Here is an 18,185-nt window from a genome sequence, read left to right as displayed (position 1 = left end):
ATAAAGACAGTTAGAGGTGATAAGAATATAACATAATTATTTTAAATTTTAATAACATGTAAACCATAGTGGTTAACCCAAATCACCAAAACTAAACTCCTCTCCAGAGGCATAGTAAAAAAATACTGAGGAAATAGCAAAGTTAAACAGCTGAGAGATAAATGTGTCAGATGTTTCTTCTTCTCACATTTTTTGCATCTTTTCAGGATGACATTAAAACACTAACTGTGTAGTAAGCAGCTTCCATAGCAGAACTGATTAAAACATTGTCAGTACTGTAAAAAAAAAATCATGCATGAAAAAGAAGAAATAGGATTAAATCAGTAAACTGATGCAGCAAAAGCTTTTGCTAATAATAAATGGAATCACTTGTCTGCTGTTCACCCATTTATCCCTAAGCTACGAGGCTTTATTATACATAGTCACACAATGTCGCTTGTACACCACTGACTAATGTGCAAGATTGTGTTCAGTCAACTCTGTAACAAAGGAACTTTGTTAAAAGGTTTAATGCATTTAAACCCCATTATTGTCCTGGAGCAAGAAACAGTGTGTGCTATCCTGCTGTTTTAACTCTGTTTTGCTGTAACACTGTTCTGCTATAGTAACACTGTTCTACTATAGTAACACTGTTCTGCTATAGTAATACTGTTCTGCTATAGTAACACTGTTCTACTATAATAATATTGTTCTGTTATAATAACACTGTTCTGCTATAGTAACACTGTTCTACTATAGTAACGCTGTTCTGCTATAGTTATCTGTAATGCTGTTCTGCTATAGTAATGTTCTGCTATAGTAACACCGTTTTACTCTAGTAACGCTGTTCTGCTATAGTTAGCTGTAATGCTGCTCTGCTATAGTAACATTGTTCTGCTATAGTAACACTGTTCTACTTTAGTAACGCTGTTCTACTATAGTAACACTGTTCTGCTATAGTAATGCTGTTCTGCTATTGTAATGCTGTTCTACTATAGTAACACTGATCTGCTATAGTAACTCTGTTAGCTGTAACGCCGTTATGCTCTAGTAACTCTGTTAGCTGTAGGTGAAATGCACACACATGCATGAGCACACACAAAACACACACACACACAAACATGTACATGCACACCCAAACCTACACCCACACATGCACACGCACACACACAAAAACATATGCTTGCGGGCACACACAAGTGCGCGCACGCACACACACACACACACACACACACACACACACACAAACACACACACACACACACATTGACATCCCCCCCCCACACACTAACATACATACATGCACGCGCACACACTCAAATACACACACACAAACACACACACACACACACACACACATACACACACACACACACACACACACACACACACACACACATACATGCACACACACACACACACACACACACACACACACATTATGTAGAGGAAAATGCACTTACTCATCCAGAAAATAAAGCCTTATTGACAATGAAATGGGATTTTTAATTGGCTGAAGTTGCCTTGCAGTGTGAATCTTAGCAAGAGTTGTGCACTTTAACAATGCCACTGAGTTTGCTGTTCCCTGCTAATATCCCGTCTCCTCATACAAGGCAACTGAACCCTTAAACTCATAATCGCATCCCTGTCTATTTAGTCTCAAAACACATTGTCCTAGATATAACAGCTTCAGATTAGACTGTGTGCCATTCAAATGTGTGAATGCTCATTATCAAACCATCTGATTGTTTGGTACTCATTTGTTAGAGAGATTGACAAGGTATCAGCTGTTCCCTATTTTCTCATATATTTAAAGTCTGAAATATCCCAACCTCTGGAAACATCTCCTGTTTACAGTAGCAATGTCTTCATAACACCAAACATTGGGAGCCGTGTTGTGGAGGTAATTGTGAACTGGGGATAGTGGTGGAGTTGAACTGGTTTGCTGTCCTCTGTGGCTCAGGCCTGATCAGGTCCAGGGTTCGAGGAGCTGACGCAGCTGGAGCAGGAGTCCTGACCTTTCTGGACAGCCACTGTGAGGTCAACAAGGACTGGCTTCCACCACTGCTGCAGATGATCAAGGAGGTACAGAGTCTTCTGCAGGGCCAGACAGATTACTTATGTAGTGCACTTTTTTTTATTCAAGCTAGTAAAAGAAACCAGCTGAAAAAACATGTTAGAATAGAAATGCCAAATTGTACTTCCTTGTATATGTATGAAGTCTGTACATTTCTTGTATGTGTATATGGATTTTTTTTTGTACATCTTGCCACCACGAAAGGACAAGAGTGTCAAGCGTGAAGAGAATTAATGATTTGGTCAAAGCAAGTGTCAGGAGAAGATTCAGAGCATGTATTTGTGTGTGTGTGTTATTTGTGTGTGTGTGTGTGTGTGTGTGTGTGTGTGTACACTTTCACACAATCTTAACTCAAATAATCGCAGTGCTCATTGATTTTCCCCCTCTTTAGATGTGAAGTCATGCTGATAAAACCCTAAGCACCTTTTGTCTTTTTGTCTTTGCATTCAATTTGCCTTAGAATTTAGATTAATGCCTTGAAAAATGCCTCAGAAATGCAGTTATTTCTTAATTAAGTTTGAACAGCATAATTAAGATGATGATTTTAAACAAACTTAATTCATTTCAGGACCCACACTGTGTCGCCAGCCCAGTGATTGACATCATCAGCATGGACACATTTGCATATGTTGCTGCCTCCTCAGACCTGCAGGGCGGTATGACTAAAGTGAAGCTCTCATACCACTAACCTCAAGATTTGCCTTCTCTCCTAATGTGTCAAATAAAGCCACAGTAGTCACAATTTGCATTCATGCTGTTGCTCAAAATGAATCACAAGGCTTTATGAACTGTTAAGAATAAAACCCTTCCATTGCCTGTACCAGTTATCTCTTTCTGTCTCTGCTTTTAATTTCCTTCTCTCTCTTTCTCTCCCTCTCTCTCTAACCCTCTTCCTCCCTCCTTCTCTCTCTCTCTCTCTCTCTCTCTCTCTCTCTCTCTCTCTCTCTCTCTCTCTCTCTGTCTGTCTCTCCAGGCTTTGACTGGAGTCTTCATTTCAAGTGGGAGCAGCTATCAGCAGAGAAGAGAGCCAAGCGAGAGGACCCCACAGAACCCATTAAGTAGGTGATGGGAAGCACTAAGGGGAATATTAGAGATCGTTCCCATCTCCGGGAGAGCATGGAAGGAGAAAACAGCTCAGTACAGCGTTTCTAACATGCCATACCAAGCCCTGCTTTTTAGGTTTTATTGTGCCTTTCTCTTTCTTCCTGCGATTTCTCACTGCTTTGTGATATGCATCGAGAAGTCCTGCTGGATGAGAAAGAAGAGGCATTGAGCTCTGTATGAAAATGTGGCCTCGGAAAGCACCGTGCCAAAGGAGCATAATTATGTTACATGTGGTTGTATTCAGAGCACTTTCAGCCTTATGAATCCCAGCTCATGGTTTCATCCGCTCCCACATTCCTTTATTCGCGCCCCTTTTCCCTTTATATTCACGTTCGTTTATGTTATTCTCGTAGCCAACACCTAACAACTCTCTGATCCCTCTCTCTCTGATCCCTCTCTCTCTGATCCCTCTCTCTCCTACTGATCTGTTTCATCTCTCTCTCCTCTCTCACTCCTTTTCTTCTCTTGCTGTTGTAACGAAGACTATTAATGATTCAATGAAGCAGTCTGTGGGGCAGTGTTTGGCTGTAGGGCAGTGCTTGTCTGTGGGTCAGTGTATTGGCTGTGGGGCTGACCCATCATTCAGAGCCCACATTTGTCCAGCTATACCCTGCCCTTGACGCAGCACCAGAGACATCCTGGCCTGCTCAGCACCTCAGCCTGTCCATGAATAGAGTAGCTAGAGGATGTGTGTGTGGGCAAGACACTGACAGAGATATAGAGAATGATGATGGTCGGTGCCAGATTGTGTCTATGGCGACAGAGTCAAAACTGGCTTTCAGAAAGTCTTCTGCCAAGTCTGGGTGATGTTATGACTGGTCACCACCATTCTGCCATGTCCTAAGATTAGTTTATTGCTCTTATAATAGTCCATGTTAGGCAAACCTGCCCCTAATGGCCCTAGAGCAAGTGCACCCTGAACACCAAACTGAGCTTTTAATATTTTGCATTTTCATGTTAACCTTTGTTTCAGTTTTGTGGATTTACTTTCGCACCACTCAGCATCACACAACAGACACGAGCCCAGCAGGCGTGTATGGCTGTCTAGCAGAGCTGAGCTCTGTATCGCCTGGAGGCTGTGGGGTTTTTAGCATTGGTCATGGATGATTCTTCTCCCTGAGCCTCTTTTTATGAACACACTTACTCAGGCTGACAGACCGGAGGGGGGGTGGGGTGGGGGATAGCAACAGTGGGTGTAGCCCTGGGAAACAGAAAAGCTTTCAGACATCTCTGGAGTGAGAGTCATAGACAATACAATGCAGCATCTTCAGCGCCCTGTACTTATAGCACGGCAGACCAAATTGCCAAATTTTGTCAAACAGCAAATCATCATGAAATCTCAAAGTGTTTGGCTGTGATGGCCATTTTTCTCCTTTTACACACCTTGGAGGTTAGAGTGTTGTGGACATGGCTGGGTTGGATATTGCTGGTTAGTTTGTTAAGATGTATAGTTTGGTAAGCTGTATAATTTCAAAGCCATTTAAATGCCATTTTCGGTATTTACAAACTATACTGCTTTCAGTGTAAAGGATATGATATGACTAAATCTGATACGGAATGTGAAGAATAGAAAGCATAGTTAAAAATGAAAGAATCCATCTAGAATACAAATAGCCAAGGTAACATGTGAGTTTAGTGCATGTAGGTGCTGTCGGATTGTTTGTAAACACAGGGAACGCCTGTAGTGTGTCCCCTAGATAATGAAGTGATCCTCTTACACTTTCATTTGCAGGATCCAGATGTCTAGCCTCCTAAAGACCCAGGGAACATATTATTAAGTATTAAAAATGCTTGCATGATACTAAACTGGAGTCCTCTATTTAAACATTAGGCAAGTTTTTAAAACAGATGAGCAATATAATAAAACTCAACTCAAAACCCAACTAAACTGACTCATCAGTACTGGCTGAGTTTGTGCGTGTGGTCTCAATATTCCAGTGAGCACATTTGATTGACAGCCTGTTGTCACAGTCTGTCGGCTGACTGCACTACTCAAGCAGAGCTGAACATAATGGGGCAAAGAATATGAACTGGAGAAACGTTGTACATGTGCAAACATAATAAGGATGTATTCCTGAATATACTGCATTCTGAAGTTGACAAGCCTTGTGTATAGGTGATGATTTGTATGGTTTTTTTGGGGGGGGTTTTTTATCAGAATGAATATAGAATCATAGGTTTAGGCATAAACAGCTATAACTTTGCATAGTAAAATCCTGCTGACTTCACTGCAAAATAATTTAGGATAACATTGGCTACCTTCCAGTCTTCCTGTAGTTCATGTAGCCTGACCTAAGACCTGTTTTGATATACTAAGAATTAGTGGTTCTTATGCAGATGCAGTCTTGATGTCTGATGATCTAAAATTTCTAATGTACATCTGCATGGAAACCGTTAATCTTAAGACAATCATTACAATACAGTGACCCATGTGTATAAAAATTACAACTAACAGCACAACTGTATATAAACCCTTAGAAGAACCACCCCAAGACACAAATGATATACATTTGTACAGGCTTTGGCCCAGTCGCTAGATGGTTCAGACCTAAGACTCACTGAGAGTGGGAAAACAGAACAGAACAGAGAGGGGCTTTAGGTTTCTCGCTGTTAAGAGTAAAGAATAAGTAAGATTTATTAAATATGAGGTTCGTCCACTTTACATCAGAAAGGGAGAAATTATGGTGAATAAATCCCTCATTTATGGGACTTTAGTATGGTGTTCATGGGGCACACTTTATTCCCCAGGTCTTTAAACTTTAAATCAAAACCTAAGAGAAGTCTAACCTTTTATTAAACTAAAATTATAGTTAAGAAAAAAATCATTAATATATATATATATATATATATATATATATATATATATATATATATATATATATATATATTTTTTTTTTTTTTTTTTTTTTTTTTTTTTTTTTTTTTTTTTTAACTATGGCTGGGTGATGGACGATGCCATTTCCTGTTGTTGATGCATTATGTTAAGACAGCTAGTGTTAGGGCAACTACGTAGACAGTGCCCAAGCCTACTGGAAACATTGCCATGTTATTTCACATGATGGACTGCTTTGAGTAGCAGGAGATATTAAACTGAATTCTGTCTGACTCTGGAGGAATCTAAAACTGGGTCATAGTTGGATCTTTCAGCAGGTCAGTGATCTAATGCATATCACCTAATCCATACAAAAGTTGTTCCATGATCATGGAATTATGCAATGGCCCAAGTCTCTGTAAGATCTGGACAGATTCTGAATAAATGAATTATCACATTCGTTATTCTGTGTGCTCCTACCTTAGCAAGCATTACAGGAGATTCAGTGCTGTTATCCTGGCTAAGGGGGCTCTAGAAAATATAAAATGCACGAATGCCAATAACTGTGACACACAATTATTTCAATAAAAAAATAGTTTTGAATATTTTTTAGAGCAGTATAAACTGACACACATTAATGTGAATTCTGTCAAGCTTGTTTTATTCACATTAGCTGAGGGTCCAGACAATGGAGAACTAACGTAACCTACATCAAAATATCTAAAAAGGCCTCTGGTCACTGGATCAATTAAAACTTTGACTGTAAACACAGTTATGATGCTGGATAAAACACCTTTTTATGTTACACTGTCACATAACTTGTGTCAGCTAATAATTTTGCAACATCTTTAAATCCCCCAGGACACCCATTATTGCTGGAGGCCTCTTTGTGATAAATAAGTCTTGGTTCATCCACCTGGGTAAATATGATACAGCCATGGACATCTGGGGAGGAGAGAACTTTGGTGAGTGCCTGCCTGGAGTCATTACTGTACACGTTATTACTGTACACATCATTACTGTAAATGAGAGGGCTTAACATTATGGCACATGTCATTACAGTACATGTCATTACTGTACACAAGAGGGCTTAACATTACTGCACACGTCATTACTGTACATGTCATTACTGTACATGTCATTACTGTACATGTCATTACTGTACACGAGAGGGTTTAACATTACTGAACACGTTATTAGTGCACACATCATTACTGCACACGACAGGGCTTAACATTTCTGAACACGTCATTACTGTACACAAGATGGCTTAACATTACTGAACACATCATTACTGTTCACTTCATTACTGTACATGAGATGGTTTGCCTGCCTTGTCGGATGTTAACATCAATAGCTTTATTAATCCGTAGACACCTGTCTGACAGGAAGATGCAACACTGGGGCACTTTCTAAAAGATTCATTTATTTATAATTGTATATGTTTTACAGCAGCCTTCCTGAGATGAATCATTCCACTTCCTACGCTCTGTCTGTGGCCAGCACAGTGGTCATTTCATTTCAGAAGGGACAGGGTTAGGGTTATGATTACACAGGCCCATATGAGACACAGGGACAATGAGCACAGACACATTTATACTGGACCACATGAAACAATATTTTAACTATACTGAGTATGTTTTGGAGTTCTTAAGATAATGTAAGCATGTTTTTCATGGTCTGTTCGAGTGGTCTTTGATCATTTACTTTAATGTTTTCTGCCCTCCAGTAATAGTGAGTAACTCTAACGTTGCTCTAAAAAGCCCAGGCTAAAAGTCGCGTGTCCGTTCTCCCGCAGAGCTCTCTTTTCGAGTGTGGATGTGTGGGGGGAGTCTGCTGATCGTCCCCTGTAGCAGAGTTGGCCATGTCTTCCGTAAGAAACATCCATACATCTTCCCTGAGGGCAATGCCAACACGTACATCAAGTAAGAGCACTTCAGTGAGCACTTCAGTGTGTATTACTCATATCTACTGACCAACCCACAGCATCGCAGAGAACACACACCCAAGTCAGAAAGCACTGTCAAAATCCTCCATACAAATTTTTATAAATTACATATTAAATCTGTTGTGGCATTAACTGCCACCCATCCAGGCCTTTCATGTATGCAAAATGTTCAGTGTTAAAATTTGCAACCTTAAAGAATTCAGCCCACTGCAGAACAGGAACATTCAATTTTACCATTACAGCTTCTCTGAGAGTCCAATTCATTTGACTGACCAGATTTCTAGTGATTTTTGTACAAAAATCCAAAATGGATTTCAACCAGTATGCATGTAACTTTAGGGAATCGGTCTGTACTTACACATGCTAAGACGCGGTCATGTTGTTTTAGAATTTCAGAGTTTTACATTTGTTAAAAGCTTTTTGAGATAATGCATGAGAGAAGAATATTTACAAACAGCAGGCTAATTTTCTTAATGTTGTGGTGTTTCCACATAACTTACTACCAGACCTATTTTTGACTTTTCATCCACATGAACAAGCACATTCATGAATACCACAAGGATGTTTCTGCAACAAGATGAAATCCAGAAAATAATCTAAATAGAAAACACTGACGTACTGATTTACTTTCTACTGGTGGTGGTGTGAATATTCTAAATTTACCATAAACCAAACCCGTCTTTTCTTTTCTTATGGTTTTCACTGCCAGCTCCATGGAATGATTTTTGATGCTCCTCACTGGCTTTTTGCCACAGATTTATATCACAGGCCTGTTTCCCTGCTGGCAGACGGTTACTGTGTTACTGTGTAGAATGTGTTATCTTTCATTGTGTTTTGCCCTTGGGGAAAGACAGCTCAGCATGGAACTTTTGAAATATTAAGGAAAAGTGCAATACACTTTTTAAATCTGTAGAGCTGTTTAGTGGTGCAGTGCTGCACATGGTAACACACATTCATTTGCCTGTATAGGTGAGTAAATGAATATTCAGCAGTTAATACAGAAAGACATTAATATATAAAAATATACACAACTTGGTACATATTTAACTTGTTCTGTTCATTGTATCTGTTTTGACAGCCATAGATAATGCAATAATATATCATTTACATGCATATTTTGGGATACTTGTACCTCAGACCCTACGTACAACAGTTTATGTATTTTCATTCTTCTCTGCTTAAAAGATAGAGTTTAAACCTCTCTGATTGCCTGCTTTTTAAATTTCTGGCCAAATTTTGATTAGTAATGACATCTGTGACATTGTGGTACCTAGACAGTTCACATTATAAACCCCGGATCTGTGCTTGGGATCAGCACTGTAAACATGTTCAGTAAATGTGCAAAGCCTCCCAGCAGTCTTGTTTGCTTCCTTCACTCACATGCCTGATTTGGTTCACCAGCTGTTGATCATGGCACATGTGTTACAGCAGGTAAAAACTATGATGAGTGTGATGAGGGACACAGACTCCAGTCGGGAGGTCAGTGTCTTGAGGTCAGTGTGAGGGCCACTGTGTGTGTTCCTGAGCTGTGTATGTACGACTGGTTGTAGGAACACCAGACGCACTGCTGAGGTGTGGATGGATGAGTTCAGACTCTTCTACTACTCAGCTCGACCAGCAGCAAGAGGAAAGTCCTATGGAGAGTGAGTCAGTGCAGACATCCCGCGGGTGTGTTATGATAAGAGGAAGCCATTATACAGGCGGGTTCTCTCTTATTTGACTCTACTTTTTCTCTTTCTCTTCCTCTTTTATCAGCATTCGTGGCAGGCAGGAACTCCGAAAGAATCTTATGTGCAAGTCCTTCAAGTGGTATCTGGACAACGTCTATCCAGAGCTCAAGTGAGTGAGTGTGTGGGAGGGAACGAAGGCAGGATTATGTGAGTTTACTCATGTCTTTATTTTACTGTGTGATAAAGTTTTTATTTGTAAGAGGCTCCTTTCATCCAGAATTTTGATCTGGATGCTTTTATTGTTCTCTAGTGTGAGATATTCTGCACAGTGTGCTAGATGCACCACTAACACATCTTGAGCCCTTTCTATCACAAGAATTTGCATTTATGGCATTTAGCTGATGACAATAATTAATACAGCTTGAGTAACTGAGGGTTAAGGGCCTTGCTCAGGGGCCCAGCAGTGGCAACTTGGCAGTGGTGGGGCTTGAACTGGCAACTTTCTGATTACTAGTCAGTTACCTTAACCATTGAGTGTATAACTTGTGTGTGTTCCCACCTCTCTTTTGGGAACATGAGTGTGTTGTGCTTGAGTGTCGATCTGGCTAGATCCTTCCTGCTTCATTTCTGTGTACCACAGCTGTGTGTTCTGCTAGGTCTGATCAGTTGATGCGTTATCCCAGCACTGTTCATTTACATAAATCTTAATATGACTAGCAATTCAGCAGTTACAATGTTTTAGTCAACAGGGATACTGAACTATACTACACCCTGGATGTTGTACAAATGCTTAGATCAATCCTAGTTCACACGGGTGCTGGAACTGGAGTTTGTGTGGCAGTCTGATAGTTTTGTCACATTGTGTGTGTGAGTGGCTCCACATGGTCAAAGTGGAAGGACTTTGGTAATATTCCAAGCATCTCATCCCTATTCCAGAGTTCCAGATGATTCTGATGCAAAGTCTGGAGTGATACGGCAAAGGCAGAACTGCCTGGAGGCACAGCAGGTGGAGGGGCAGGACCTCCCAGTGCTTACACTGGCCCCCTGCAGTAGGACCAAGGACGTCCCCGTTCGGAGCCAGGTATCACTGCCAAACCTTTGAAAAGGTTTGTTACCTAGCAACATGGCTCAGTACTCATTAACCATGAATAGCACTTCTTGGCAGAGAAAAAGCATGTTCAGTGGGTGGGGGTGTTTTGGTGGGGCGGGTTGTTAGTGGGGCAGGAGTGTTCCCCTGTCTGTGACCAGTGATTAGAGAACATTAGTGAGAATAGGCTGACCTGGTAGCGATAACTAACAAACCCTTAATCCTTAGTATTTGTTTACCCTTACACTCATAGAAGGGCTACCATGTTCTACATGCGTCTGAAGCTGTGCTGCTTTGGACAAACCGATTTATTTATTTATTTAATATTTTTAGAGGGAGACACAGCTGAGACTAATGCCTTAATCACAGAGGGGCCTTGTCAACATAATGAAAATCACTTAAAAAACAGCTGATAAAAATAGCCATACAATGAGTTCAACTGAAATAAATGCATTTTTAATGCTTTTTAAACTTGCTTTTAAGTAGAGAGCCTTGAGAAAATTCTTTATTACTAAATTATTGACAGCAAATAAATTTATCAGTAATGCAGTTGCTCAAGTGCATCTGTCAGCAGGTATGCAGAAGTACAGCACCTGGTGGAGATGTCTCTAATATGCTCCTGTAAATGATATATAGTGCTGTATCCTTCACATAGAGAAAGATGACCAGCAAGCTCTGTAAAAGTACACATAGAGAGTACAAATACAGAGGACACACACAGTAAAAGGTGTCCTACATAAAGGGGTCCTTAAACCTTTTATTGTTGGCACTGGAATTTGGTCATTTTGGTCACGGAAATCTGAAAATTGTTATATGAATCTGGGGGCAAAATTGTGTTTCTTACACAGCTGTAACAGAGGAGTACAATACTTTATCAGCAATGATAGGACTGGTGTGGTAAAAGCAGTGTAGTCTTGCTCCCCAAGAATGTCTGTAACATCTACCACCTTACTACCCTATCATCTCACTCTTAGGCTGTTTGCACTGCAACAGGGAGACATGATAGATTACATTATCATCTGTGCAGCCAGGGGCAACATAAAAGCTTCCTTTTTACGGAAGGCTAATGTCATTTAATTTAGGTCACATTTTTACGCTGTGGTGTAATTACATTAAACAGAGAGGTGTCCTCTGCTCCCTAACCCCACTAATCTACCACAGTTTTTCTCTTTACCTGTAGATCAAACCCACAGCCCTGCTGACTCCAAACTAGAAGGTCCTGCACATTTAATATTAATCCTTATATTCTTAATTCCACTGGTCTGCTCTTAGTATCTGCCATTAATTATATATTATTGTGGGCCCAGGTCTAACTCAGGTGTGAGAAATACAGGCAATAACATTTTCTTTGTATCTTTCATAATGAATCATTTCAAACAATGCATTGTGGTTCTAGTGTGGTCGTATTATTTGTTAGGCTGCCATAAGAAAAGCTGTCCCTCAGTGCTTGATGCAAAAGCACACATCCATGCCAACCCCTTATTACTGCCAGAGGATATTAGCCACATCAGAAAGCAGTAAAACAATCTTAAATATTAACTCAGTATTGACCTAGCAGGGGTTTTATTTGTACTCATAGAGAACTGACAGGTTAACATATACAGTTTGTAGTAATGAGATATCCTTACAAATCTATGTCAGCATCAGACGCACATGTGATGCCTGGGGCCTGACCACATGTAAAAACAACAACAACAACAACAACCACCTTTGTTGTTTAATTTAAGTAAATAACCTAGCTGTCTTAACATTTGAATTTATTGGACCTCATATAGTAAGTTAAGGGAGTAATTGTGTTTTACATTTCTTCCTATTTGAGGTTAAAAGAAATTAAACATTTAAAGTGGCTGGGTTGCTTATATTTTATGTAAAACAACAAATTACTTCTGCAGTATGTAAAAGACATAAAGGTGTTTCCCAAAAGTAATGCAGCCTTCCAGCTTTATGTTAAACTATAATCAACCCCCTAGTTTGGTGTTGCTCAGGTGGTATTATAAACAGATAGCAGCTGGCACTACAGATCCTTTGAAGAGATTCAGAAACAACAGCACAAAATGCTGAATACCTAACCTGATCACTCCATAACCTGATCACTCCATAACCCGATGACTAAATAACCCGATGACTCCATAACCCGATCACTCCATAACCTGATTATAGTATGATTTCCCAAGAAGGCAGTTAAATGCTCATTGTGCACTAATAGCTCTTAACAGACTAGAAGCAGACGGAGAGAGATTTTAAAAATGCTTAAAAGTATAAAAGATCATTAAAATACATTTTAAAAGGTCATTTTCTGACTAAAATCTGCACAGGTCTGCTTTCCCTGATTTTTCAGTGATATATAAATGGCAGTAACAGAAATCTTTAGTGACATATACATTAAAGAATTGTCATCATTGTATAGTGCCCTTCATAATAACCCATCTCTGCATTAGCTCTGTTATATTCCAAAGCCCTGGATTAAACCATGCCAACCTGTGTTGTGCAGGAGTGGATCTACACACATGGGCAGCAGATTCGCCAGCAGCAGCACTGCCTGTCCGTCTCCACCACCTTTCCAGCCTCCCAGATTCTACTCATGCCCTGCAACATCAGTGATGGCAAACAGGTAACCCAGCCAAGCAGGTAGCCCCGCTCTCTGACAGGCTGTAAATCAAGCCTTCTCTCGCTCCGTCATGCGGCTTGTAGCAGGCCCTCCTGACAGCGCTATGGCAAGACAGCCAGACAATTAGACAGGCCTCAAAGGAAAAGCTTTTTCTCCCACAAGCTGCTGGAAACAGCTTCCTGTGTCACATTCATCACGTTTCAAATGTTAGAATATTTTTGGCTGGGTGTAGCAGCTTTTTCCACTGGGGTTGTTGTATGTAGAGAATCTAGATCGTTCTGTAGGAGGGAGAGTGCAGCTTGGTGCTATATGTGATGCAGGTATGTTCTCTCTGAGTGCTTATCTCGTGTTTACTGTGTGTGTTTTGCTCTCGTCTGTATTTTATTTCCATGCCTCAGCGCTGGCAGAGATCAGGGACGCACCTGGAGCACCAAGTCTCACGCTTCTGCCTGGACAGTGAGATGGCGCTGGACGGACTACAGAGCAGTCGTATGTTGGTGATCAGCCCCTGTGAGCCATCAGCCCACACGCAGAGATGGGAGATGCCTTTCTCATGACCCTATGCCCACCAAGCGCCTCCAGCCCAGAGCCAAGAGAGAGAGAGAGAGAGAGAGAGAGAGATAGATAGGTGGGGGGGGCTTCAGTGTATATCTCCAGGAGAAACGTCACCAATACCCTTCTGATCCACAGCATTGACTTCTTCTGTAGCTCACATAAGGTAATAGAAGATTGCAACCAGGAAAAACCAAAATATTAAACAGCATCAAGATTTTTAGTCATTTTGTTTAGATCAACTGATTCTTCTGTTTAGATGCTTTTGGCGCCAACAGCAGTTTTCCTGCTATATAAGCTGATTCTGAGTTACTGGGTTATTTCCTTTGGCTCTGCAGAAAATTGCAGGGCACAATAATCCCTGTGTAAATTGTACCAGGCAATTGTTTTATAAACCATAATAGTAATATAAATAGAAACTAATATTCACACAAATGTACCATTAATCAGTTTCTCATCTGCTTGTGTGATATATAATGTACAGTGAAGACGTTTGTGCTTTCCATGCAGGTTCCCTGGAGTGTCAATCACACTGTTGTTCTGCAGAGCAGGCCTGGCTGGCCGGGAACACACAGTCCTGCGGGACACAAACAAACCTGCAGGACACATACAAACCTACCAGATACACACAAAACTGTTAGACATGCACAAACTTGAGCAAGCTCTTTAATAGAACACTGGTGCACTACATGCAAAGAAGAATGTTTGTTTTTTACGTCAATGTAAAAATTCACCCCAAAGCAATGCACTTGTGTAATGAATCTCCTAGCACATCAACATTCAATAAAAGGCCTATTTTTCTTAATGAAGCACCTGTGTCTTGCTTCCACTTCAGAGGACACAGAATGTAGGCAGATATATATATATAAAAGTGTGTTCAAAGGTGGGTTTTAAAGGTGTGTACAAGGGTGGGTATAAAGATGTGTATAAAGTAAGTGCTTCTCTATACACTCATCACTAAAGCAATTGATTTGCATTACTTGTCAGTTTCTGATCACATGACCACTGTTGATAGGTTAATTTGCAATATGGAACATTCTCAACACAATGGCATAGAAGTAGCATGGTATTAATAGCATGATGATAGTATTATGACTGTATGATGACAGTATGGTGGGTAGTATTATGACAGTATGATGACAGTATTATGATAATATGGCTAATGAAAATTTTACTTGGCATTAGATGGGCTGTAGTCTCACACCTACTTTACACCTACATGATGTTTCTAGTATACTGAATGAATGGTGGGGAAATGAACCCTAGATAGTGTAATATACTGATGTTTGCTTGGCATTAGATGATTGCTTATTTCCACGTAGCTTAAAGAAGAAGACAGTTTTAAGTAACGTGACAACCACACATAAAATGATTTATGGCATAACTGCCCTTTGTCCCCTGCTCCAAGCTCTAATGCAGAACTGAGAGTTCAGCTCTGGAAGGGTAGTGATGCCATGCTGTCATGCTGTGTGGTTTTCCTTCTGTTGCCAGAGAGTATATGCTGTCTGCTTTAAGCCACTTTATAAAGACCAGACACAACCACAAGTGTTCAGACACCAAGACATGTAGGGGGTATCCAGTTGCTTCTCCTGTTATCCTCATTTGCAACTGTAATGCTACAGAACAGGGTCAGATGCTCGTGGAGAAATATAAATACTGTAGGTTTATTCACATGGGAATTCTAAAAACGCGGTCACGAGACCAGCATAGGTCAGTAATAAGATAAGGAATACACACTATATTCAGGGTATACACAATATATAAAGGGTATACACAATATATACAGGGTAAAGACATAAATGTATTCAATTCAGGTAGTGAACACCACTAGAGAGTAATGCAAAGAGCTGAGAACTGAACAACACAGGTCAGCAAAAACAGAGTGCTGAGTACACATGAATGAACCTAAACAATACTTCATAAAGAATAAACTGACAAAGAGTGGGATTATATATATAAACATGATTTGCATGATTTGATTGGGAAGGGGGATGTGGTTGGCGGATTGGGGAGACTCCAGCATGTGGTGTTCTGGGGAATTCTAGGGATTGCAGTCAAAGAGTGTTCATTGACACATATGAAGCAGCAGGGGAAACAGAGCAAGGAGAGATGGGGTCAGCAGGGAGTGAGACAGCAGCCAGTCTGTGCTCCAAACAATGTAGAGCTCAGGTGACCTGATTCTGGCCCCTCCTGGCAGCTGTGACCCAGCTATTACATCCAATCAGGATTCAGGGGTTCTCCATTGGATCCTAATGTCTTAGGAGGACCAGCTGGGTTACATGCTTTAATGACAATGTCTAAAGAACAGAGAAGGACTTCGAGGTTCAAAACAGACTTGGAACATGGTGATATGGGTGAACATATGCACTATAGCCACAGTCTATAAAAGCACACTATCTTAAGAAGTGTCTCAGGATTCCTAACGGCTATGTGTATAGTGTCCTTTGTGTTGACCTTGATGACAGTATTGTGCGCTCTGTATGGAGCAAATGTTTTGAATAATTGAATATTGTCATTTTCATCTCCATTGCATATATCCCCATCATTTTCATGATATGTATGTAATTAAACTTATGAACAGAATGTTAGTTTCTAGTATGCTGATCCATTTCAGTAGTGTGTCATATGCTGTAGGACCAGGAAAGGCAAAATGTATTGCATCTCTGATAGTCAGTCCAAATTTCATACTTTGAGCAATACCTTTCCATGGTCATGTTTGGAGGGTCATCCAACTAAAACTGCAATAGCTGTTTGGATGAATCAAGCAAGTTGCCAAGAAATATATCTCCCTACACTCAACTATCTCCCCACCATGAACAGTATAATTATCCTAACATTTTACATTTACAGCATTTATCTGACAGTTTTCCAAAGCAACTTACTGACTGAATTCTGATTGAACACAACTTGAGTAATTCAGTGTTAAGTGCCTTCCTCAGGGGCACAACAGTGGCAACCCAGCAGTGGTGGGGCTTTAACTGACAACCTTCCTATTACTAGTCAGTACCTTAAACACAACAGCATATAATTAGCCTAACATTAGGTCTCCCCATCATGAACATCGGAACATCAGCAAAACAAGAACCACAACTTAAACGGGCTGACTATACTCTGGATTCACATCATAAGCGAGCGATGTTTACTGATATACTCTGGGCTGATTTCACACTTCTGTCTGCAGAATGTTGAAGCAAACACCACATTGTAACTGATAATGCCTTCAGGGTACATCACATTCTAGGATTTTTGAAACATTGTGTACAGTATGTGCAACATATTTATTACACATATTTGTAACATTTACTAGGGACGAGGTGAGAGGCAGGAATTCTTTAAAAGGGTGAGAGAAACTAACAAACATGGGAGGCCAACAGAGGCTAAACCAGATGTGAAGCACAAGGGAAACCCGAAGACAAACCAAAACACGAATTAAGCAAAAGGCAGAGAAAATATATTGACAGAAATGACAAAAGGCTGATTAACAAATCAGTGGCAGAGAAGTAGGTAGGACTCAGGAACTAACTAGCAAGTAACAGTGACAGCAACAATGATAACAACAATAACCAACAATGAGGAGTTCCAAAACAGGGCTTAAATACACACAGTAATGAGACATAAGACATAGCAGAAACCAATAAGGTGCAAGGAATTAAACAAGGAAGCGTGGCAAAACAGAACCAAAGCAAAACCAGGAACAAAACCAAAACAAACAACACATGGAGGAGGAAACCATGACAGAACCCCCCCTTCAACATGCAAATCAAAAGGAAAAGACAAACCAAGAACCAGGAACAGAAGCAGGCTAGACAGAAACAGACACAAAAGACAGGGCACAGTCAGGCACAAGACTTGGGATCAGAGCCAGCAACGCACTTGTGCGACATGAAGAGCAGAAGCAGGTTACTAGATGATAGGTGAAGCATGAACCGGGGCAAGGTGAGTAGCAGGAGTCAGGCTAAGACAGTAGAGATGGCACTGAATATGAGGCAAGATGGGGAGCATCCACAGGACCAGGGGCGATGCAAGGAGACGGCACAGAAACGGATGCTTTGGGGCACAGGGTCCGAAACAGAGGCACAGGGATTGAAAACAGGCACAACAGCAGCAGTGCCAGGAATAGGTGAGACCAATAAGCTGGAGAGTTTAACAAACAAGAGGGCTGAGAATAACAAAACCATGAAGAAAGCTGAAAACACATGAAAGATAAAAACCCAAAAGAAAGCTAGAAACTGAAACAAGTGAGAGAGGTACCAACATGGGACCTGAGAAGCCAGGGAGGGGAAAATCCTGACAGAGGATGTTGATGAAGCTGATCTGGGAACGGAAACCTGAGGGACACAAATGGGCA

At 40.7% G+C, this 18,185-nt stretch overlaps 1 protein-coding gene across 2 annotated transcripts in view; it reads left to right on the top strand.

Moving 5' to 3' along the window:
- Nucleotides 1-14,642, top strand: part of galnt14 (UDP-N-acetyl-alpha-D-galactosamine:polypeptide N-acetylgalactosaminyltransferase 14 (GalNAc-T14)) — a 32,583-nt gene extending 17,941 nt beyond the window's left edge. The window contains exons 6-16 of one of the 2 annotated variants that reach the window (XM_027022821.2): nt 1,943-2,064; nt 2,625-2,712; nt 3,030-3,114; nt 6,834-6,937; nt 7,771-7,897; nt 9,471-9,563; nt 9,676-9,759; nt 10,527-10,671; nt 13,169-13,288; nt 13,684-14,003; nt 14,348-14,642. In XM_027022821.2, coding sequence (XP_026878622.2) covers nt 1,943-2,064; nt 2,625-2,712; nt 3,030-3,114; nt 6,834-6,937; nt 7,771-7,897; nt 9,471-9,563; nt 9,676-9,759; nt 10,527-10,671; nt 13,169-13,288; nt 13,684-13,842 — 1,127 coding nt within the window. In that variant the 3' untranslated portion in view covers nt 13,843-14,003; nt 14,348-14,642. Of the gene's footprint in view, nt 1-1,942; nt 2,065-2,624; nt 2,713-3,029; nt 3,115-6,833; nt 6,938-7,770; nt 7,898-9,470; nt 9,564-9,675; nt 9,760-10,526; nt 10,697-13,168; nt 13,289-13,683; nt 14,004-14,347 lie in introns of those variants that run through there. The other variant, XM_027022822.1, reaches the window with a different exon arrangement.
- Nucleotides 14,643-18,185: the final 3,543 nt, after the last annotated feature.

Source organism: Electrophorus electricus, chromosome 3 (genome assembly GCF_013358815.1).
Source record: "Electrophorus electricus isolate fEleEle1 chromosome 3, fEleEle1.pri, whole genome shotgun sequence".
NCBI classification, from domain to species: domain Eukaryota; kingdom Metazoa; phylum Chordata; class Actinopteri; order Gymnotiformes; family Gymnotidae; genus Electrophorus; species Electrophorus electricus.
This window is presented reverse-complemented; position numbering and strand designations above follow the sequence as displayed.